This window comes from Myotis daubentonii, chromosome 3, assembly GCF_963259705.1.
Source record: "Myotis daubentonii chromosome 3, mMyoDau2.1, whole genome shotgun sequence".
NCBI lineage: Eukaryota > Metazoa > Chordata > Mammalia > Chiroptera > Vespertilionidae > Myotis > Myotis daubentonii.
In genome coordinates, this window is record NC_081842.1 from 54,618,077 (window position 1) to 54,643,125 (window position 25,049).

At 43.3% G+C, this 25,049-nt stretch overlaps 2 protein-coding genes and 1 non-coding gene across 3 annotated transcripts in view; all 3 read left to right on the forward strand.

Annotated features, from left to right (window-relative positions):
- The window catches only part of DYNLT2B (dynein light chain Tctex-type 2B), a 66,108-nt gene that overhangs the window by 25,247 nt on the left and 15,812 nt on the right, over window positions 1–25,049 (forward strand). Inside the window, exon 6 of the transcript XR_009451844.1 lies at window positions 21,471–21,635. The gene's annotated coding sequence lies outside the window, so the exon portion shown is untranslated. The remainder of the gene's footprint in view (window positions 1–21,470; window positions 21,636–25,049) is intronic.
- On the forward strand, window positions 4,049–4,167 carry LOC132231936 (5S ribosomal RNA). Its single transcript, XR_009452149.1, has one exon. It is a non-coding gene; the product is annotated as a 5S ribosomal RNA (ribosomal RNA).
- PCYT1A (phosphate cytidylyltransferase 1A, choline) overlaps window positions 21,515–25,049 on the forward strand; it is a 35,127-nt gene continuing 31,592 nt past the window's right edge. The window contains exon 1 of the mRNA XM_059687504.1: window positions 21,515–21,631. Coding sequence (XP_059543487.1) covers window positions 21,515–21,631 — 117 coding nt within the window. The remainder of the gene's footprint in view (window positions 21,632–25,049) is intronic.

A 25,049-nucleotide genomic window follows, 5' to 3' on the forward strand; every position in this document is an offset into this window, starting at 1 on the left:
ATTGGGTGTCTACTTGCCTTACATCTATAGAATCTAAAGGGACCCCAGTCCGAGGTTCATTCTGGCAAAGAACACCCTGCAGTGTGGTTCTCTACCAGGGGTCCCCCTCCGATCTGCTTATTGACCAAACCAGTCAATCCAAACCAGGAGAGAATTTTTATGAGTTTATTTGAGCTAAACTTACAGCATATGGTGGGAAGCAAGATCTCAACTGCTACTCACAGTAACAGTTTGCAGCGTTTCTGCATTTGAGATTAGGGAGGGAACAGAAGGAAGAGCACGTGAAGGTGGGAGAAAGCCAGCTGGGGGTCGAATGACAGGATAAACCCCTGGGGGTGGCCACGTCAGTAGGGGTCGGCGGTGTGCTAACCTTAGATGCACAGAAACGAGGGACAGGGCTCCCTACGGCAAAAATAAGCCTTTGACTAAAAGTGTTCCGTGCCTGGGGATGGCTGCCCCCCATGACCTGCTCGGGAATGTGTGAACAGATCAATCGCGCTGTGAGGTTCTTGTCCATAAAACCCCCTTTTCCACACGCTCCCCAACTAGCCCTCGGCTGATCCCTACGGGTCTTTTTTGGGGGCGCCAACCTGGGTCGGAAGTAACAGGACTGGGCGTCTCCGTGATGCGAGGTTCTTGCTGTCGGGAGGGTTTGGAGCCAGCCGCAGGCGTTTACCGGACCTGGCGGGCGGACCTCCGTCCCCGCAGGACCCGGGAGGGAACCGCAGGCGGCGGGGAAGCGGGCGGGCCGGCGGGGCTGCGGCGGAAGGCGTCAGGGCCGTCTGCCCGGTGAGCGCCCGGGGCGAGTGTGCGGCGCCCGGCGCTGGGACAGAGGGGAGGATCTGGACGGTCCGCCGCGGGGAGCTCGGGCTGCGGGGCGGGCGCTGCTCCCTGACGGACGGCCCCCATCGTGTCTCCGGACAGGAGGCCCCCGCCTTCCGCAGCTCGGCGCCGGCCCTGACCCTCGGCCCCCTCCCCGTCGGCCTGGCGCTTCCCGTCGGCACTCAGTCCGGGGGCCTCCTTGGAGGCGGAACTACTGCGTCAGGGGCCGGGTTTTTCAGGGAAAAGTGGTGCTCGGATTGACAGAGGGCGGGCAGGGGGCGGGATTTCCGGCCGGCTGTTCCGTCAGGTGCCTTTCCCGGGCGTCTCCCCACCACCTCCTCAGCTTCCCTCGTCCGTGACGCTGCGCCCGGGAGAAACCCGCCGGGACAGGGGCCGCGGGGCCGCGAGCTGCAGGTGGGGGCCCGGCGCGCGCCTGTCCGTGCGGCTCCGTTTGCGGGCGAGCCCGTAGGGCCGGGGCCGCGAGGGCGGAGGAGAGGGTCGGTGACAGGAGGGGAGCGTGCGGCAGGGGCTGCGGGGCTGCGGCGACCCGGGCAATGACAGCGCGGGCACCGTGGCCGGGAGGAGCCGCTCGCGAGGGGCTGCGGCCCAGGAGCAGGGGATGCGCAGGGGCCCCGACCCCAGCGAGCAGGTCGAGAGGTGGCGAGGGGACTGTGACCCCGTGTGCGGCGGGGGCTGCGTGGGGGCTGGATCAGGGGCCGGCCATTCGGAGGAGACCGGTCGGTGGAGGGGGGCCGGAGGGCACTTTGAAGGGAGCCCGAAGCAGCGGCTGCGGGGGTAGACGGGCCGAGGAGCAGTAACTTTGGGGGCCGACTGGGAGGAGGGGGACCGCTGGCGAGCCGGTGGCACTGTAGGGCTGTGCGCGCGTGGCCGTGACTGGGCAGAGGAGGGCTCCGGTGGAGAGGACACCGGTCAGGGACGGGCCGCCGCCCCCGGTGTAACCCTGCGGACCTCCAGCTGGAGGCTGGGCACGCGCTCCGCACCGAGCCCTCTCGGTGGCTGGGGAGTGTGGCTGGAGGGACAGCGAGTGTCTCCCTCCCTGCACGCGCAGGCTGACCCGGGGAATGCTTCCTGGAGGGAGCGGGAGGTCCCATCCTGCTATTGAATTGTGCCATCCGTTTAGTGGAGTGCACCTGGATTTTAAAAAACAGAATAGAATAGAAATGCTCACTGTGCTCACAAAGAAGGGTAAATATTGCATGCAAGGCGTTTCAGTTCTGTGTATACGAGTGGCCCGGTGCACGGATTCGTGCACATTGAAAGGAAATTAATCGGAAGAAATATTTTAATGTCGCTACCTGCCCTTTCTCTACAGCAGAAGTATCAACCAAATTCACCATCGACAATGACAGATCAAAACACATGCATGCGATTGGTGCCAGTGAGAGCTATATAGATAGATAGATGAGATGGTGATGGAAAATGGATTTCGTATACCTTCAAGTATGTGAAATAAAAAGTAGTAAAAAAGCCTGGAAACATTGGGCAACATTGTTTCTGAGCTTTCTTTCAGGTCTGAGAGGCCTTGATGCTAGGGTTGTTTGCAAGGACAGAGATGCAGCTGGGAAGAGGGGCTCTGTCCTCGAGGCACAGGCTCTGGGAGGCGGACTGACCTGGAGAAGGCTCCCCGGATGTAACTGAGGTGACTAGTTACGACTGAGGATTGAAACTGAGGAGCTCAGTGGTGAGAGCCGGAACTTGCCCATTGCAATAGGGATGGTGACAGCTACAGAGGCAGTGAGGGTAGAGGGGTGGAGAGTTGGAAAAACTGCCAGCACTAGACACTGAGGAAGGGAGAGCCTTGGGACAGGTGGGAACCAGGCTTAGGAGGGAATCGCAGAGAGAGACAGACGATATTCTGCCAGGAATAAAATGGGAGCAAGGACATAGGACCTTCAGGGCCCTCTTCAGTCTTGGTTCTTAGTGATTCTGCACGCACAGACAATGGCTAGCAAAACGACATCCGTGGAGAATGGAATTGGGTGCAGTGTCAGTGGCCAACAGATGGCGACCATCTTGGAGAAGAAAGGATGAGTGTGGGAAGGTCTGCACTGGTGACCAATGCCACATGGGAGAGGCTTTCATGTCGTTAGCATTTCAGCTCAGGGATTTGGACCCTGGAGGCCAAGACTGGCAATGATGCTATGCCGGGGGTTATTCAAATGATGTTTAGCTGTGGTTTTATTTCCTACTGATTCCCTTTCATGAGGGCTGTCGGTGATGCAGATGAAATGAACTAAAATGAGTTACACCACCTCCTCCTTTTTTACAGTCCTTCGTAGAAGGTGCTACTGATGTGCCACCCAATTAAAAACAATCTAATATAATAAGCGTGAGGTAATTTTAGCACCTCCTATACACACACTTCTGCACTTTGTGACAGGGGTAGAGTTCAGAAAGGTTCTTGAATGGGAATGAGTTGGGAATGGAGGGGAAGCCTTTGTTTAACTTTGAAAACAGTGGATAGTTAAACCCTTTTCTAGAATATTAGATGTTGACTTGGCTTACATTCTACATAACTAAAAGGAACTACTGAAGAAATTCTTTCTAGAACAGAATATATGCTTCAAGGTAGCTGACCATTTAGGCTTGGAGAATGCAGCACTGCCTCTGGGGTGTTTGTGTTTCCTGAATGTAATTATGCTTTTTGACCCACGCTGCTTTGCAAATTCCCTTTGAAAACCAGTGTAACGGCCTGCTTGGTAAAGATCTAATGTTATTCCTTCTTCAGCTTATGATTTCTCCTTCCATAAATAGGTGAGGTTTCATTTTTCTTAGAGACCTCCTCTTTGGAGATTTGATCCCTTGAGGAGAATGATCTAGTCCAGTGGTCGGCAAACTCATTAATCAACAGAGCCAAATATCAACAGTACAACGATTGAAATTTCTTTTGAGAGCCAATTTTTTAAAACTTAAACTATATGTAGGTACATTGTTATTAACTTAATTAGGGTACTCCTAAGGCTTAGGAAGAGCCACACTCAAGGGGCCACAGAGCCGCATGTGAATCGTGAGCCGCAGTTTGCAGACCACGGATCTAGTCATATAGAGCCTTGGATTCAGAAGTCCCCAGTTACTCTATCTGGTGACATTGAGTCACTCTGTGACTGTGGGAAGAATTATTGCTTTCTCTTGTTTTATATTTCCTAACTGTGGCAAAGATAATGGTTTTTCTGGTTAAACAGCCCTTTAAAAATCTGAAATCTGAGTCTACGGCCATACCCCCCTGAACGCGCCCAATCTCATCTGATCTCGGAAGCTAAGCAGGGTCAGGCCTGGTTAGTACTTGGATGGGAGACCCCCTGGGAATACCGGGTGCTGTAGGCTTTAAAAAAAAAAAATCTGAAATCTGTGCACACTCACCAAATTCTGTATGTAGTCTCATGCAGTTTGTAAACCACCAGACCACATTCATGATTCCCTTGGGTAGTTGAGTAACTTCTCCATGTTATAAACACTGATGAGAATTAATTATTTTTTTTTCTGTTATTCTTTTATGTATTTCTTTTCTTTCTTAAAAAAATATATTTTATTTTTGACAGTATTACAGTGTCTCCCATTTTACCCCCTATACTCCACTCCATCCAGCCCCTACCCCCCCAGTGATAATTAATTTATGAAATATTCATAGAAAAAGCAAGCATAATAATTTATTGCATAACTCTGATCTGAAGCCAGGTCATCTGGTTTTTCTACAGATAGAGATAATCACCTTTCTGAATCAAACAGAAATATGTCACACCAATGTTTGTGTAACCCTAAAATGATTGGAAAGATAAATTTTTTCTAAAAAGTCATGATTTTGGAGGGAATTTTTTCAGTTAGAGAAACCCAAAGTCAGAGTATTTTCTAATTATCAGTGATGACTGTGAGAGTTCTGTTTTGCTCAAGATTGTGGCTGCTTTTTTATTTTTTACTTTATCATCACATCAGCCACATTAAAGAAACAATGTAACTTAGAAAGGAGAGAGTGAGGAGGTTAGGGCTCAACCCTTCTGCTTATCTGCTCAGAAGGCACCTTCTCTTTCCTAAGCTTAAAACTTTCTGTTGCTAGTCCTCAACTGCCCTTTTCACGATATCCCTGTCAAATGGGTACTTAGACATTGTTTGAAGTTTGATTATTTTTTTTTGTCTTTTCTGTCACCTCTCTCTCTCTCTCTCTCTCACTCTCTCTCTCTCTCTCTCTCTCTCTCTTATTGAAAGTTGAACATTATATTAGTTTGAAGCTTTCTATGTTTGGACTAGAATTACTACCAATAAAGCCAGTGGAACCCATGGATCTGCTAGGCTGTTATGTCACAATCACAACTATTTGCAAAACAGTTTTAAAGCGAAAGCTGCTAAAAATAGTGACATTTGGTCTTTGCTGTACATTAGAGAAAAAAATGAGTGTATAGAACTTAACAGAAAATAGGTAGTTTTTTAAATCTACAGAGAATTACCTTAGAAGTGATTATATTTGTTTATTTTTTGGCAGAAGTTTTAATTTCTTTGTGTCATGAACTCCTTTGGCAGTATGGTGAGATCTTGTGGACTACTACCTTTTTGGAATAATATTTTAATATGCAAAAAATAAAATAAATAGAATTTTAAGGAAAACATTATGTTGAAATATAGTTATCAAAATATTTTTATGTTTTGTACATAAGTGATATAGCACTTACGTGCTTTTTATTAATATAATGTTTGCATCAGTGGGTCTTATAACTATAATAATTTTTAAATGATCATGTAATAAGTATAACATGATATAAAAATATATCTATTATTTATATTGGTACAAAATCTGTTATTCTGCTAAGTCTTTATTACAGTTGTGGTTATGTTCATAGTTGAAGGAAATGGTGAATTTGTCAGAGGTTAGTTAAAATAAATATATAATTTTGGGGGGGGGGTCCAAATACCAGGCTCCCTGAATCTATCATAAACCTTGTCTTAAAGATATAAATTCCATAACCCACTTTAGAGCGCAATCTAAACATAGGGTTTACTCACTGAATTTTCTAGAGTAGTGGCAGACCAACATCATTCAAATGTAACAATTATTACAAGTGTCCCTTGTGATTTTTAGGATTATCTCTTTCCTTAAATATCCTGTTGTGTGACCAGGCCAAAGTATAAGCTTTAGTTTGTTCCAGAGCTAACCCAGGGTCTGGCACAGAGTAAGTGCCCACTCAGTGTTGAATAAGGGTTTCTCTGAAGAAATTAGAAAAGGGATCAAGTTCAAAGCTAAAATCTTAGATGTGGCAATTTTCTGGCCTCAAATACTGAAGACATGGAGCTTTGCTTTAAAAGGTCATGTTGTGAAATTTACCTTTACATTTAGTGTTTACCAACTTAGCCATTCTTTTGACTTATTTTATATAGTGTGATATATACAGTTTAGTGACATAAACTGTATCAGAAAATTACAGTACAATTTCTTGAAATCATACTATTCCTAGCAGTGTCCTCCACTTTAGAACTGTTGCATAATCTAGGTAGAATTTGCTACCAAATTATTGATAAACCTGGTTCTGTCTTTATCTAGGATAGGAGTTGGCACACTTATTCAGTAAAGGGCTAGGTAGTAACTTAAAGCTTTGAAGATCATAAGGTTTCTGTGGCAATACTTAACTTTGCAGTTTTAGCACAAAAGCAACCATAGACAGTACATCAGTGAATGAGCATGATCCAATAAAAGTTTAATTACAAAAACAGGCAGTGGGCCATTTTTGGCCTATGAGCTATAGTTTGCTGACCCCTGATCTAGGATATCAGATGGCTCTTGAATCCAGTTCCTCCTCCGCACTATGGATGTAGACATATTCTCCCTCAAGCTTCAAAGGTCTTTACACAAGGGGTCATGTGACTGCACTATCTGTGGGGAGGCTGAGTGTATAGCAGGTGACATGATTAGTGCCAAGAGTTTTAGATGTACTTTAACCTGTGAGTTCACAGAACTTGCCTCTTAGAGCACCACTTTATTAAGCTTTATAATGGTAAAAGTTGGTAAAGATCCCAAATATGAAGTATACTTACCCAGCTTTGGAACTGAGCACTGGTATGCCAATAGAAAATTACTGAGCATAAGGTTTAACTGAGGAAGATAATGTAGGACCAGAGATGGGGGAAGCAGGAATAGAACGCAAAGGAAAAATTTATGTCTCCTTTTTTTGCAGTTAGTTCTCTGTAGTACTGTCAAATTTGAGTTAGATTTTTTTTAAACTTGAAGAGTATATGTGATTGCAACTTGCTACTTAGGTTGTTACATCATTTAAGAAGTAGAGTCCACCTCCTCTTTCACCCTTGGGTGTTTACTAGATCTGCTAGTAATAAGGAGGTAGAGTGGAGGAGTTTGGGTTGGAGTCCCTAAAACTGCACTTATGGGAGCCTTTCATCTTTAAAACATAGGCATATGCATGTCAGTGCCCAGATTTTGTCTCCTTCAGGACATTCCTATTGGAAAAACACTTAACTGGATTTATCCTCAGTATCTTCTCACCACACCCCGTCTCCCCTCACGCACATTTCCATTTATTCTCTACTTCCTTAGTAGCAAAGATGATGCATCCAAGCAAGCATCTATTGGAACACTGAAGAATAAAGGAAGTAGTGTGTACTGGGAGGTGAGTCAGCAGAAATGCAGCCAGATTTTGTGAGTAAAAATCACAGGCACAAAAAAAAAAATCAAAAAAAAAATCACAGGCACAGTACTGCATTCTGAACCTTGAAAACAATTTGGAGACGCTAATGCACTTACTAGGCGGGATGGTTGTTGGGGGTGTTATGTCCGTATTTAGAATCTGCTTGAATGGGGAGTTGGAGTTTGAGTGACTAAGATAAGGTGACTTACTAGGGACTGAATAGGTAGCAGTGTTGGAAAGATCAAGCCTTATAAATGCTGCATTCTAACTGCTAGCTCCTTTTGTCTCTCTTTTAATATAGCGTCTTTTGACAACAAACTTTTTTGGAGGATAAACCACTAAGGGAACAGGAAGTTTGGCCTACCCTAATGGACTCATGAGAGAGGCTCTGTATTCTATCTCCAACTACTTTTCATTCTGACTCATCTCACTTTAATTAATGTGGGTGCTATGGCTGGAGGCCAGGATCTACTTGCTAAGTATTAGGCAATTCCCTGCTCTCCACCCCCATTTTGATTTTGTACAGTATTGGCTTTGAGGAGGTGCCATCTTTTTCCAACCTCATTGCCTGCAGGACAAGCTGATATTAAGCCAAAACTTATGTATATGTATTTTACCCCTCTTGACTGGAGATATGTAAAGCTATCTCCATTTTCAGGGCTATCACTGCACTGTTAGTTGAATGGTGTTGGTTGATTACAAAAAGGTGCAGTTATCATAAATGCAGAGTTTGGGAAGTATGATCCTCATGGTTTGAGGTATTCAGTAGTTACTGGGCAATTGTGAATATTGTAAAGGTGCTATGGCTTTAGGTACAGCTAAGTTTCAGTATAATGAATAAAAAGCCAACATGTATTTACTATCCTCAGTATGTCCTCATTCTCCCACTACCTTTTCTCAGTAGCAAAGTTAGTATGCCCCAGCAGGCATATATTGGAACTTTAGGGAAACTGAGGGTAATTTATTCCATCACTTTGGGCACTAATTATTAAATTATCCTATATGCTTTTGTGGCGCATAAGTTAGTAGATGTGAGGGAACATGGGGATGGTCTAAGAGAGCCAGTGAAAAATGAAAGAAAACTTGAGAGACCTATAGATTTTAAACTTTGACTTAAAGTGTAAAAATTAGTAATAGTTCCAGAGTAAAGGTCTGAGAGTTAATCTCTATAATTTCTAAATTCTTTTAGGCTTAGTGTTATGGAATGTATGTGACCTTTTATTTTCATCTCCTACAAGAGTAGAGAAAATAAAGAAGTGTTGTTGTACATTAAAACCCAAAAGTATCAGCTGTGTTTATTCTAAATCCAAGGCCCTTAAGACTTCAGTTTAAATCTAATGTGTAATGTTCAGTTTAAAGTAAATGTAAAATACAATGTAAGACAAAAGTCATCTTTAGAAAACAGAACAACCGTATGAAGCGGATAAGGAATAGTGTAAGCAGACAAGGAAAAAAACTTTTGAGAAGATGAGATCTTTGTTACACCATCTTTGATACACTTATAAATTGACAAGTACTTGACCTCTATCCACCAATGATGTTTTATTTAATTTTATGCTTGAAACCTGTATAGTTTTGTGAATCAGTGTCACCCCAATAAATTCAATACCCCCCCAGTAATGTATGTAGCGCCTTTCAAAATTTCAACGCAGTTTTCTGTACTTACTATATTTATTTAAATAGTTATTGACTGCCTACTGTGTTCCAGGAATCATTACTATATATTGCAATTATGAACTGCAAGTGATAAGAAACCCAGCTTAACTGACTTAAGCAAAAAAGGGGAATGTATTGGTTGGCATGATTAGTTCAGGGTCTCACTTTTCTCATCAGCTTTGCTTTCTCTCTTGACTATTTTGAAAAAGGCTCTCCTGATTATAGGTTGGCCACTAGATTGGCCTAGATTGTTCCTAGAGCCATGTCTCCAGATTCAAATCTACAAAGAAGTGATAAACTTCATCCAAGCATTCCCATCTGGTGAGTCCTGAGAGTCACTCTGATTGGACTACCTCACGTCACCTGTCACTGCCTCACCCTTGCTACCAGTGAAAAGCAAGTCACAGGTGCTGTGCACACACAGGGGAGCAGATTACACAAGGGCATGAATACCAGGAATATAGAACCAGAAGTCTTGGGGCCATATTAAAGTCTGCCTACCACACTTGGTTCTATTTTTTAAAAAAAAAGAGGAAAAAAGGTATTTTTCTTTGGTAGTTATAACCTATTAATGGGATAAAACTCAGTGGTTGCTGATAAACAGATGTCTTAAACATTTCCCTTCTATAAATTTAAACTTTGTCCTCTGTGGGTCTCTTCTGCAAGTGAAAGGGGGGGGAGATGCATCTTTTAAATATTAGTTTGAAACTGGTTTGTAAACTGACTGATGTCTGCACAGTGCTGATTTTTATGACAGTCCAAGGCCACCTCCTGTCGTTTCAGGTAATATCACCCCATGCAATAGGCAGCCAACATAAATCTACTCAATTTTTCAACCTGCCTTTCTAGGAGACAGCCTTCTGGGGAATATTTTCAGAATAAATGTCCTTTATGCATAATCACATGATGCTCTGTCATTTTGGGAAGGAGAGCCAATATTATAACAAGTTGCCAGGAAGTCCTGGCTGGTGCGGCTTAGTTGGTTGAGCTTTGTCCTGTGCTCTGAAAGGTTGCCGATTCAATTCCCAGTTAGGGCATATACCCAGGTTGCGGGTTCAATCCCTGGTTGGGGTGCATGTGGGAGGCTGCTGATTGATGTTTCTCTCTCACATTGATGTTTCTCTCTCCCTCTCCCTTCCTTTCTCTCCTAAAATCAAAAACTTTTTAAAATAGTTGCCAGGGAAAAAATGGATCACAGCAAAATAACCTGGGCATTTAACCAGCCTGTGAGTTTGGCGTGCTTGATGTTCATGTCCCTTTAGCAGAGATCTGACTTTTATTGTCACTCTTTGCCTAGCCAGTATTTTAGTGGTTCCTTTTGCTTCTGGAAACTCCAGCCCCAAATTATGGTGTTGTCAGGTCAGAAGCAGTACTAAGGAGTGGCTTGGAAGGAGAACCAAGAATCTCTATTACTGCCGAATTCCACCTTCCCATTATCACTGCCCTTTTCTTGATATGAACAGTTGATGTTTTCTCAGACTTATGTAAAGTGCTGTGTCAACTGGGCTCCAGGACAAGACTCCTACCCTTCCACCCTTCCAACCAGATTGCTGCCCCTCCCACCAGCCCCTCCTGTTGAGAGGTTCTGGGACTCCTTCCATTTCAGGCTGATATCAGCTAAGAGAGATTTGGAAGCACTTCTTTACGCTTGCCATAGAATTCAACGGGGGAAAGTCATTTTAAATATTGTCTGAAGGACAGATGTGAACTAGCTGCTTACCAGACCCAGGCAACCAGTTTGGTTTCTTCTCTAAAAGCTGGTTGCTGTCAAACTCTCCAGGTTTCCTGGATCAAAGAAACAGAAGTCAGAACCTGTAAGTGTTGACCCAGATAAACACAGCAACTTTGATCAGTTAAGTATGAATAAATCAGAAATTCATGGTTTTAATTCCCTTTGAAATAGCCACACACTTAGAGATTATGGGGAGAAGGTATTTGGCAGAATACACTTGAAGAGTTGCCAGCCATATAGTGCTTGAAAAATATCCAGATAGAGTTTACCAAACCCAAAAGCAGCCAGGTTTGCTCATCTCCACAATAAAAAAAATTAAGGTTTTTATCTATTGACCTGAACTTACTAAAGAAAAAAATAATTTTAGAGTTGAAACTAATGTTTCTTTGGAAAACTGGCTTCCTACTGCCTAATTATTGCTGAGATATCTGTGTGATATTGCATGTCTAATGCATGACATGTAATAATACCCAACGGTGGAGTTTGCAAATACAAATAAAGGATCTTATGAAGAGAACAGGGACCAGTTAGCCTCATTAGGTTAAGCAAACACAAGGACAATAAGCAAGGCCAAAGCTGCCTCAGGACTTAAAATAGCTTTCCAAAGAGTCCAATGTAGAAAGTATACAGTAGACACACTCTTGAAGTTCTGAAAAAAAAGAGGTACTCAAATAATAGTGATCATTATTGTTTTTTGTTGTTATTGCTATCATTAGATACCTAGCATATACTTAAAACTGTACTATGTTCTGTGCTAAATCCTTTGCGTATACTGTTTCTGACCCTAACAGCTATTCAAATACTTTGTGTGATTTTTTTTTCTGTTGTTAATCCTCACCTGAGGGTATTTTTTCCATTGATTTTTAGAGAGAGTGGAAAGGAGGGAGGCAGGGGGAGAGAGAAAGAGAAACATCAATGTGAGGGACACACATTGATTGGTTGCCTTCTGCACACACCCTGACCTGGACTAAGGATTGAACCTGCAACTCAGGTACATGCCCTTGACCAGGAATCTAACCCAAGATCCCTCAGTGCGTGAACCAGCCCTCCTACCATTGATTCAAACTGGCCAGGGCTGTTTGTGTGACGTTTTAATAAAATTCCTGATCAGAAGCTGCTTGGCACAGTGTAGCACATGACCAGAGTTCAAACAAGTGATTTTCATTAAATTCACATATGACCATATTATTACTAGGCAGCATAATGTTAAGTTCACAGACACTAGAGCCAGAATGCATGGGTTCAAATCTGTTTTTGCCCTGTCCTAGGTGTGTGACCTTAGGCAAGTCATTTAACCTAGCTGTGCCTCAATTTCCTCATCGGCAAAAAAGGGATAGTAGTACTACTTACCTCATTGAATTGTTATGAGAGCTGTTATTTAATATATGCTAAAGATTTATAACTTCCTGGCACATAGGATGCACTCTGTAAGTATTAGCTATCCTTATTTTCATTGATAATATCATAATAATCTTTAGGGCAGTGCTAGAGACATGTAAATGAAACCTGTACAGTGAATCAGGTTTAAATCAGATTGAATATCCTAACTCATTAAGAATTCTAAATATATTCTCTATTCTGTTTTCTAAAGAGTATTAAGAGTGGCCTGGCTGGTGTGGCCCAGTGGTTGAGCATCAACCTATAAACCAGGAGGTCACGGTTCAATTCCCAGTCAGGGCACTTGCCAGGTTTGCAGACTTGATCCCCAGTAGAGGGCATGCAGGAGGCAGCCAATCAATTATTTTCTCTCATCATTGATGTTTTTATCTCTCTCTCCCTCTCCTTCTTCTCTGAAATCAATTAAGATATATATATATATATATATATATATATATATATATATATATATATATATATATATATATATATTAAAAGAGTATTAAGAGTGGATCTCAATGAGGAAAGAGGGTTCTAGTGGATTGTCAAAATTGGTGTGTGATGACATACATCTATCCTGATCAGTACTTTCAACAGTGACTTGTATGGAGATATAAAAACCATGCCTTTCAAGTTTATAGATTATATACAATTGTGATAAATAGTCAATATGATAGATGGTAGTCAATATTTGAAAAAAATTTTTAAACAGATTGGTACAAACAAAATGATCAACTAAATTGTACTTTAACAGGATTATGACCAACAAGATGAATAAATGTATTGTTTTAATCCTCACCTGAGAATATGTTTTTGTTGATATTTTAGAGAGAGAGGAAGGGAGAGAGAAACATTGATCTATTGTCTCCTGTATGTGCCCTGACTGGGGATCAAACCTGCAACCTAGGTATGTGCCCTGACTGGAAATTGAACCCACAGCCTTTTGGCGGAGATAACACTTCAACCAACTGAGCCACCCAGCCAGGGCTAAATGTATTCCTTTTTTTAAGTTGAATTTATTGGGGTGATAGAAATAATATACCTATGTCAGAGGATTGTGAATATTAAGAACGTTTTAATATTTTTAAAGTGCTTAAGCATACAGGTGTTCTATAAGTGCTCACTGTTAGGAGTAGGAGTAGTAATGTTTCTTGTCGTAATTTAACAACACACTATAGAAGAGTTCTTGCTACAACAGTGATTCTTAAATGGGATCAGGATAGGAATAGGGGAGATATAGCATACTTCATATTTTACCGCACTTTAACATTAAGAATGTACTTTAAAAAAATGTATTTTTATTGATTTCAGAGAGGAAGGGAGAAGGAGAGAGAGATAGAAACATTGATGATGAGAGAGAATCATTGGTCAGCTGCCTCCTGCACGCCCCCTACTGGGGATCGAGCCCACAACCAGGGCATGTGCCCTTGACTGGAATTGAACCTGAGACCCTTCAGCTGCAGACTGATGCTCTATCCACTGAGCCAAACAAGCTAGGGCAGAGTGTACTTTTTATAATAGTAATCATAGGGGGGAAACTTGACAAAATCTTTTTTGATAGAGAGGATACATAGAAGACTTTAAGGCAGATGATAACTATTATTACTAAGTAATAGTAGTAGCTAATATTTATAAGCACTTACTGTGTGCCAAGCATTGAACTGAGGTTTTACATGGATAATCCCATTTAAACCTCATTTGTTAAGTGATGCAACTAATGGTTGGGCAGATTAAGGAATTTGTCCAAGTTCTCATGGCTCGTAAGTGGTAGAGATGGGATTCATACTTGGATAATCTGACTTTTAATTATTATACTATGCTGATGGAGTGATGTTAAAGAGTTTTACATTTCTCAAAATGGAGCATAGATAAAAAAAATTGATTAATATTGCCACAGACATTTTGGTTAGAGGTGTTTATATAAGGCAAATGGAGAGATTTTGTTGAAGAATGTATGTACTTAACTGAAAGACAGATAAAACATATTAGTATTACTATTATTTATAAACTAGAGGCCCGGTGCACAAAAATTTGTGTACTCGGCGGGGGGGGGGGGGGGGGAGTCCCTCAGCCCGGCCTGTGCCCTCTTGCAGTCTGGGACCCCCTCGGGAGATAACGACCTGCTGGCTTAGGCCTGCTCCCGGGTGGCAGAGGGCAGGCCCAATCCCTAGGTGCAGCCCCTGGTCGGGCTCAGAGCAGGGCTGATTGGGGAGTTGGGGCGCCACCCTTGTCATGCACAGAGCATGGCAGATCGGGAGGTTGCGATGCCACCCTCAGTCACGTTCAGGGTAGGGCCTATTGGGGGGTTGGGGCGCCACCCCCTGTCACGCACAGAGCAGGGCCAATCGGGGTTGGGGCGCTGCCCCCTGTCACTCACAGAGCAGGGCCCATCAGGGGGGTTGGGGCTCCGTACCCTGTCACACACAGAGCAGGGTCCATCAGGGGGTTGGGGAGCTCCCCACTGTCATGCACAGAGCAGGGCCCACCAGGGGGTTGGGGAGCTCCCCCCTGTCACTCACAGAGTAGGGCCGATAGGGGAGTTGGGGCACTGCCCCCTGTCACACACAGAGCAGGGCGGATCAGGGGGTTGGGGCGCTGCACCCTGTCACACTCAGGGCAGGGCCGATGGGGAGGTTATGGCTCTACCCCATCACACACAGAGCAGGGCCCGTGCGGGGGGGGGGGGGGGGCGGGTTGGGGCGCCGCACCCTGTCACACACAGAGCAGGGCCGATCAGGGGGTTGGGGCGCTGCACCCTGTCACACACAGAGCCGCAGGGCAATCAGGGGTTTGGGGAGCTCCCCCCTATCAGGCACAGAGCAGGGCTGATCAGGGGGTTGGGGCACCTTCCCCTGTCATGAACAGAGCAGGGCGGATAGGGAGGTTGTGGCCCCACCCCCTGTCACACACAGAGCCGCAGAGCGATCAGGGGGTTTGGGCGCTGCCCCCTGTCACACTGATCCCAGTGCCGGGAGGCCTCACGGCTCCACTGATCCTGGTGCTGGGAGGCATATTACCCTTTTACTATATAGGATAGAGGCCTGGTGCACAGGTGGGGGCCGGCTGGTTTGCCCTGAAGGGTGTCCTGGATCAGGGTGGGGGTCCCCACTGGGGTGCCTGGCCAGCCTGGATGAGGGGATGATGGCTGTTTGCAGCTGGTCACACACGCTTCAGGGTGGGGGTCCCCACTGGGGTGCCTGGCCAGTCTGGGTGAGGGGCTGAGGGCCGTTTTCAAGCTGGCAGGTGACTGAAGCTCCCAACCGCTCCTTTTTTCCTTTTTTTTCCCTTTAATTCTGGGCCAGCTTTAGCTCTGAGGCTTGGCTCCAGCTCTTAGGCCTCTGCTGCTGAAAGCAGGTATCTGGTTTGTTTGGGTTCTATAATCAAAACACTGTTTCAACTCCAGCTCTGAGATCCCAGCTGGCTGAAAGCAGGTTTCTGGGGTTTTGTTTAGCTTCTATATTTGTAACAATGTTTCAAACTGCAAGCTCAGAGGCCGGCAGCGGCAGGTGGGGAACGTTGGAGTCCGCCGTCACTGAAACAAGCAAGCCTCCTGTTCGCTTCAAGCTGCCTGGCTGCCGGCCGCCATCTTGGCTGGCAGTTAATTTGCATATCGCCCTGATTAGCCAATGGGAAGGGTAGCGGACATACGGCTAATTACCATGTTTCTCTTTTATTAGATAGGAAGGCTATTATAATATGTTAATAATATGGTTGCCTTGATTATTTTTCTGTTCTGAATTTTACTCTAGCTTTAAATAGCTAGTCACACAACTCCTTTCTCTTGCCTCAAATCCTCATTGTGATATTTTATATCTTTGTATGATTTTTTAATCTAGTGGAATAGATCCAGTGTCACAAGATCTAGCAACCCCAGATATTAATTTGGCTTTCAAATATCTTTAAAACCATGCTGGTAGTATTTTAACACTTGGAAGGAAAGCCTTTGCGTATCCTATATAATAAAGAGCTAATATGCTAATTAAACCAGAGAGTGGAATGACCTTCCAGAACAACCTTCTGGAATGACCAGTGGGTAGGTGGCAGGGCTGAAGGGCTGCGAGGCAGCCGAGCCTGAGAGGGCCTACTCTTGTACGAATTTCATGCATTGGGCCTCTAGTATAGTATAATGATAGTCACCATGTGTTTGGTTGGTTAAGTTGAATCATATGACAAGATGGTTCAATACTTCAAGAAGTAAACAGTTAAAAAGCAAAGCAAATTTATGTTATTTATATTTTACCACAATATCTTCCTGTATAATAAAAGGCTAATATGCAAATCAACAAAACGGCAGAAGGACTGGTCGCTGTAATGCACACTGACCACCAGGGGGCAGATGCTCAATGCAGGAGCTGCCCCTGGTGGTCAGTGCACCCCCACAGCCAACCTCCTGCAGCCAGCCAACCTCCCACAGCCCCTCTCCCCCTGTCAGCCTCCTGTGGCCCTTCTCCCCTGCTGGCCAGCCCCAATGGCCCAGTTGGGCTGGCCAGCCAACCTCCTGCGGCCCCTCCCCCCGGCGGCCAACCTCCTGTGGCCCCGATCGGCCCCAATTGGCCCTGATCACCGGCCAGGCCAAGGACCCCACCTGTGCACAAATTTATGCACCGGGCCTCTAGTAAAAAATAAAACAAACAAAAGAGCAAAGCACAAGTTATCCCTTCCTCCAAACACACAAAGAGAGCAAAGATTTCTGAGAAATTCCTATAAACATGCCTTTGGACATATTAAATAGTTTACTATTAAACATTAAGGAATTTTAACTTAGAGTTATAGAAAACTAGAGGCCTGGTGCACAAAATTTGTGCACTCGGTGGGGGGGGGGGGGTAGTCCCTCAGCCCAGCCTGCACCCTCTCATTGTCTGGGAGCTTGCAGGGAGCAGGCCTAAACTGTCAGTCGGACATCCTTAGCGGTTGATTTGCATATTATCCTTTTATCCCTGCAGGATCAGGCTGAAACTGACTCTCTGACATCCCCTGAGGGGTCCTGGATTGTGAGAGGGTGCAGGCCAGGCTGAGGAGCCCCACTGGTGCATGATCGGGACCGGGGAGGGACACGGGAGGTTGGCCAGCTGGGGAGGGACCGTGGGACGGCCCTAGGGCATGTCCAGCCCATCTCGCTCAGTCCCAATTGGCTGGGTCCCAGCAGCAAGCTAGCCTGCTGGTCGGAGCATCTGTCCCCTGGTGGTCAGTGCACGTCATAGCAAGTGGTTGAGTGGTCTTAGCATATCATTAGCATATTACGCTTTGATTGGTTGAATGGACGACTGGACACTTAGCATATTAGGCTTTTAGTATATAGGATAACATGAAAATATGACATGGCATTTACTCCATGTTTATTATGACACCCTTAAAATGTTTGTAAAAATACAGGTGCCTTTAAAATACTACCTATTTGTAATGTCAGAAGAGGGAGGAGCAGATATTAAAGAATTCTTTATTGCTTAAGGTGAAAGCTTATCAGGAAACCCTAGCAAAACTACCCAGTAGGAAAGATCTGCTATAGCTGACAAATCAGGCAACCTCTGAGCCAATGGCCACGTCAGTTCTATTTGATTGGTCCTTGGACCTTGTTTACCTTTAAGTAACTGTGACCTTTTATTCCACTGTTCAGTTCGGCTGGCCTGACTTAAGTGTAAAAAACACATAAGGGACCCATGCTGTAGAGAGAATGTTCTTGGTAGAAAGAAGCAACAGTAATGATGAGACAACTTCTTTTTAAAAATCTTAGCTTTCTGGAAAATAGCAGATTATAGTGGTAAGGACTTTGGAATTAGACAAGACTGAATTTAAATCCTGGCTCTTCGCCGAAACCGGTTTGGCTCAGTGGATAGAGCGTCGGCCTGCGGACTGGAAGGTCCCAGGTTCGATTCCGGTCAAGGGCATGTACCTGGGTTGTGGGCACACCCCCAGTGGGAGATGTGCAGGAGGCAGCTGATTGATGTTTCTCTCTCATCGATGTTTCTAACTCTCTATCTCTCTCCCTTCCTCTCTGTAAAAAAAAAAAAAATCCTGGCTCTTCTACTTACTAGCTGTGTGACCTCTTAGGTTGCTCAACTTCCCTGATCCTTAGTTTTCTCATTTGTAAATTGGGGCTAATAATAACTGTATATATATATATATATATATATATATATATATATATATATATATGTATTAATTTGCCTATCACAGTGCCTGGCAGATGGTAAATATTAAAAAAAGATAGCCATTATTATGACTGTTGCTGTTAACTTCCTTGCAAGATATTTAGATTACTAGACATACTTCTTAGAATGTATGCATCATGTATTCTTATTTAAAGAGTCAGGAGGAGAGGGAATCAGTTTCTAGAGATCCCAAGAGACAATCTTATATGAGGGCCTATTTGTGTAGAAATTGTTAACGAGCATTTTAAAAATTAAACTTTTTATTTTGAAATAAAAGTAAAGCCTATAGAAAATTTGTAAGAATATTAAAATGAACCCCTTTATGCCCTGCCTAGATTCATACATTGATAACACTGGCCATATTTGCTTTACCTACTTTATATGTAATGTAATATGATGTTCATATATTTCTTCTTTTTTTTCTGCTGAGGGTAAGTTGCAGAGATCATGACCTTTTATCCCTAGATACTTCAGCATTTTTCTCTAAAAACAAGGACAGTCTTTTCCATAGCACACTGTAAAATCAAATCAGAGAAGTTAAACATTGATGTCTATTATTTGATATACAATTCATATTCAAATTTTATTTATTGTCCTAGTAACTATTCTTTGTAACAATTTCCCCCCCAATTAAGAATTTTGCATTATATTTAGTTATCATTTCTTTGGTCTCTCTTTTTTTTAATTCTAGAGAGAGGAAGGGACAGAGATAGAGAGATGAACATCGATCAGCTGCCTCCTGCACGTCCCTGCACGTCCATGCAACCGGGGCATGGACACTGACTGGGAATTGAACCAGTGACCTCTTGATTTACGGGCCCACATTCAACCACTGAGCCACACTGGCCTGGCTCTTTGGTCTCTTTTAACCTGGAGCAGTCCTTCAGCCCTTTATTGTTTTTCATGATTGAAATTTTTTGAAGAACACAGGCTTGTTTTGTACACTGTCCTTTAATTAAGGTTTGTCGGCTTATTCCTCATAAATCCATACAGGCTATGCATTTTGGGCAGGTAGTGTATCCTTAGTGCCTCACACAAGGAAGCATTCATTATTGGTTATGTTAATTAACTTTGATCACTTAGCTAAGAGATTTTTTAAAATATATTTCTTTATTGGTTTCAGAGAGGAAGGGAGAAGGAGAGAGAGATAGAAACATCAATGATGAGAGAGAACCATTGATCGGCTGCCTCCTGCATGCCCCCTACCGGGGAGCCCACAACTTGGGCATGTGCCCTTGGTTGGAATTGAACCTGGGACTCTTCAGTCCGCAAGCCGACGCTCTAGCCACTGAGCCAAACCGGCTAGGGCAGCTAAGAGATTTTTTCACTAAAAAGGTAACTTTCCCTTTGTAATTAATAAATAATCTGTGGGGAGATACTTTGAAACTGTGTAAATATCCTGTTCCTCAACAAACTTTTCCCCAATGGTTTTAGAATTCTAAAGAGCTTTTTTACATCATAAACACGTGGTTTCCTCACCTTGGTTGAGAACTTCTGGAGAAAACAGTTTTTACTTTAAAAAATTATGTCGAGTACCTTGTACACAGTAAGTACTTAATATATTGACCACCTGAACTTGAGCTGCCTGTCACCAGATTGCTGATTACATTTCTCCAATGGTTTTGTCTGCTTACCCTGAGAAGAATTTAGCAGATATTTACAGAGAAGTCTTGTCATATGCAAGTTAGAAGTGGTCACTAAATGGACCGATTAGGCATTGTTAGCAGTGAGATGGGAGTAGCAACACTGACCTGGATATTTTGAAAGAATACTTAATAACAATAATGAAGAAAAGCTCTGATTATCATCACTGGAAAAACTTGTTAAATGTATAGTATCTTTCCATTTTAATTTGCATTTGTGATGAAAGGAAGTTTCTGGGTGGTGTTTATCTTTCACTTTAGACTCACATTTTTTTACGTCAGCCTAATACTTCGGGTGTCACCATCAGTCTCTAAGAATTAGGTCAGGTTTCTTGTAGATCTTGTCACATTGCCACTTGGAATTTAGCTGGAGGAAAGAAAGTAAGGCACAATTGCTGTTGTTTAGATGAACATCTTATTCAGGAGGGCTTATTGGAGTCAGTGAGGCAGAGTAGAATGTCCTCATTCTGTCTGGCACTTGTTTTGTTTTCCTCCTCTGCTCTGAGGATCTTTCTTCCGTCTTTCGCTGTGCTTATCTTGGGCAGAGAAGGCAGCGGATCATTAAAATTCCTCTATCCCCAATTTCTGGCTGATGCCCAAAATTTCATCAGTGCCAAGAAATTAATTTGTTTGTGTAAATTACGTTACCCAAAGCAGATCCTTGCTGGGAATTGGAGAGGTAGCACAAGCCAATATCTAAATATGAAATATCAAACATTCAGAACTTTTATATAATAGCTAGTTGCTAGAAGCTCTCCGCAAAATGAGACAGTAATGACTTTTTTTCCTGGGGCAAGGAGAAACCTGGTTGGGGTTTTAATAGTTGAGGACTCTGAGCAAATTTAAGGTGCTTGTGACTCTGAAAGAGGAAGGGAAAATGAATATTAAAGAAGGAAGAGGAAGGATATTTAAAAGCTATGATACACTTACACCACAATTTCCATAGATCCCTGGTGGAGTGGTGTCTGAAATCTACAGAGCATTTAGAGTTAAGAAATCCATGCTTTGTTAAACCAGGAATTGGTGATAACCAATCCTTTAAAAAAAGGCTCTTTCCCCCATCTGCACCAAAGACATACCTTTTACATTTCCTTGCAATGGTCATACCTCCAGGTGTCCTAAAGGGTATTGTTAAAGCTGTATAACAAACTTTCTCAGCCAAGTTATTTCAACCTTTTGCATGCAGTCAGGATGTGGAATTAGTAGGTAATATGCAGGCTTCATTGGTCAAGGGAAATAAGTTCCAAGGTCAGGTGATTAATTGTGGCCTTTGTTCCACAGAGAGTCAATTTAGAGTTTCTACTGGAGCCTGTGTTTATGAAGCTTTGTTTTTGCCAGATGCAGTTGGCTCTTCTTTGGGAAATATGTGCCATGGAATTGATCTTTTGCTGAGTATATCTGTGTTAACATCTCTGAAGTACTGGTGACAGACTTTTTTCTCCCCCAGTGAGAAAAGATTCTTTTTCACTTTCTATGACCGGTTAAAAGAAGATGGATGCACAGAATTCAGCCAAAGTCAACACAAGAAAAAGGAGGAAAGAGGCACCTGGACCCAATGGGGCAACAGAGGAAGATGGGATTACTTCCAAAATGCCACGCTGTGCAGTTGTAAGTAAGGAAGAGTTTTCTGTGTTGTACATTTAACCTGGCAGGGGGAAGGTAGAAAACTGATATAACATTACAAGTCTTCTTAAATAATGGAGACAATGAATAGTAAGTGTGGATAGTAAGTATTTTCATAGTTGTTGGAAATCTTATGCTTTCTTACCAGATTATAACTCACAGCTCAGTTGTAAGAGCTTTACATAGGAATTAGAAAAAGAATGTTAGGAAAATTTGGAGGTTGTGTTGTATATTAGGCTAAAGATCAAATTGAAACTAATGAAATAGAGAAATCAGGTCTCCAGGCAGTGATCTGATCTTGGTATCATCCCATGGTGTTTAGTTTTCTGTCTTACTATCTTTTCTCCCATATCATTTAACCACTCTATTACTGCTTATATCTTAGATGAGAACTTTTTTCTCTTACTGTTTACCTTGTATTCCTTTATCTCTGGGACATTATCTTTGTATTTCTAATTGTTGCCAAGCCTTCAGTGAAATACCCTATTCCAAATTGCTCTTCCTGTCTCAGCTTTATATCCTTCCTAAATCTTCCTCTCTAAAAACATGTTAAAGAACACACAAGTGAAGTTATTATCATTATTATTACTAGAGACCTAGTGCACAAAATTCGTGCATGGGGTGTGTGTGTGTGTTCCCCTCAGCCCTGTCTGCACCCTCTCCAATCTGGGATCCCTCTCACAATCCAGGACTGCTGGCTCCCAGCCGCTTACCTGCCTGCCTGCCTCATTGCCCCTAACTGCTTCTGCCTGCCAGCCTGATCACCCCCTAACCACTCCCCTGCCAGCCTGATCGATGCCTAACTGTTCCTCTGCCGGCCCGATTACCCCTAACTGCCCTCCCCTGCCGGCTTGGTCACCCCCAACTGCCCTCCCCTGCCGGCCTGGTCACCCCCAATTTCCCTCCCTTGCCAGCCTGGTTGCCCCTAACTGCCCTCCCCTGCCGGCCTGATTGCCCACAACTGCCCTCCCCTGCCGGCCATCTTGTGTCCACATGGGGGTGGCCATCTTGTGTGTTGGAGTGATGGTCAATTTGCATATTGCCTCTTTATTATATAGGATTTTTATTATTTTAATCCTCACCTGAGAATATTTTTTCCCATTGATCCTTAGAGTGGAAGGGAGGGAGAGGGAGAGACACATCAATTGGTTGGAGGGAGAGTAGAGAGAAACATTAATGTGAGAGAGATACATCAATTGGTTGCCTCTTGCACATGCCCCAATTGGGGCTGGGAATCAAACCTGCAACCCAGGTACATGCCCTTGACTGGGAATCGACCCATGACTGTTTGGTGCATAAGCTGACACTCTAACTGCTGATCAACACCGGCCAGGGCTGAAGTTATTATTGATATACAATATTATGAAAATCCATGATCCAAAATCCCAGTGACAGAATTGCATGTTTCTGTATTTTCTTTACCTATATTGACCATTAACCAGTGATCAAACTTTAGTTTCCATTGGTTAGTTCTGGAGTTTCATAGCCCAAAGGGAAAAGCATTTCTACTCTGACACAGTAAACAATTGTTCCAAACCAATACTTGTATCTTGTGCAATAAAAGCAACAGGACTTCACAAATAGGAGACATAGGCTCCAGGCCTGGTATTGATGATATTAGTAGGGAAGGATATTAGTTTCCTATTGGTAACAAATTTAGTAGGCTGAAACAATACAGATATATTATCTTACAGTTCTGGAGGTCAGAAAATTGAAATGGGTCTCTGAGACCTAAAATCAAAGTGTTGGCAGAGTTGGAGGTTCTAGGGGAGAATCTGTTTCCTTGCCTTTTCCGGCTTTTAGAGACTGTTCACATTGCTCTGCTCATGGTGCCAGCCAGCAATTGCATCACTTTTTTAAAACATATATACGTTTTTATTTAGAGAGGAAGGGAGAGGGAGAGAGAAATAGAAACATCAGTGATGAGAGAGAATCATTGATTGGCTGCCTCCTGCACACACCACACTGGGGATTGAGCCCTCAATTTAGGCATGTCCCCTGACTGGGAATCGAATTATGACCTCCTGGTTCATAGGTCAACGCTCAACCACTGAGCCATGCTGACCTGGCTGCATCACTTTATTCACTACTTTTGTCATCACATCTCCTGATTCTGACTCTCCTGTCTCCCTCGTTCACTTATAAAGACCCTTGTGATTATATTGGACATACCTAGAAAATGCAGGGTAATCTCCTTGTCTCAAAATCCTTTAATTTAACCACATCTACAAAGCTCCTTTTGCCATGTAAAGCGTAGTCGTAGGTTCTTGAGAATAAGATGTAGATATCTTTAGGGGGCCATTATTCTGCATACCATAGCAAGTAAAGTCAGAAAACGACTCAGCAGTCAGCAAAACAGGACATTAGTTTCTGAATGTTCCTTAGTTTAGATTAAGGAGATGGTGGTGGGCACCAATTCAGCAATCTCACTTGGAGAAGGGACAAATTATAACGAAGTACGTGGTACTCTCAGGCAATCACCATAGCCAGGAATAGAGCAAAGAAGGCCTGTCTTATTGGAATGGGCTCTGAGAAGACTTAAATTTCTTGGTCCTTAGAATCTGAGAAATCTTAGTATTTTAAATTACTTTGCTTCATATATTCATGTCACAAATCAGTTGGGTGACTTTTGTTACCTATTTCACATTCTTCTCTGGCACACACTGGCCTACATGGGCTAATGTTTAAAGATTCACTCACCCAACTGGCTGGACTGATTCTAATGAGGAGTATATGTTAAATAAACTTGTTTGTCATCTCCTTTGTATACTTGTACTTTTTGTCTGTGAGCCTATTTCAACCCTGTAGCAAAAGCAAACAAGATATAAATGTATATATTTTTGTTAATCCTTACCAGAGGATATTTTCCCCCCATTGATTTTTAGAGAGAGTGGAAGGAAAGGAGGGAGGGAGGGAGGGAGAGAGAGAGAAACATCGATGTGAGACACATCTATTAGTTGCCTTCTGCAACTGGGGCTAGGGATCAAACCTGTAATCCAGGTACATGCTCTTGACTGGGAATTGAACCCTTGACTCTGTGGTACATGGGATGACACTCTAACCATTGAGCACACTGGCCAGGGTGATGTTTCCCTTTTTAAAATAAATATATTTTTATTTATTTTTATTCATTTCAGAGAAGAAGGGAGAAGAAGAGAGAGATAGAAACATCAATGATGAGAGAAAATCATTGAATAGGCTACCTCCTGCACGTCCCCTACTGGGGATTGAGTCCGCAACCCAAGCATGTGTTCCAATGGGGAATCAAACTGGGACCTACTGGTTTGTAGGTCAACGCTCAATCCCTGAGCCACGCTGGCTGGGCTTAAATATATTTTTATTGATTTCAAAGAGGAAGGTAGAGGAGAGAGAGAGAAACATCAGTGATGGGAGAGAATCACTG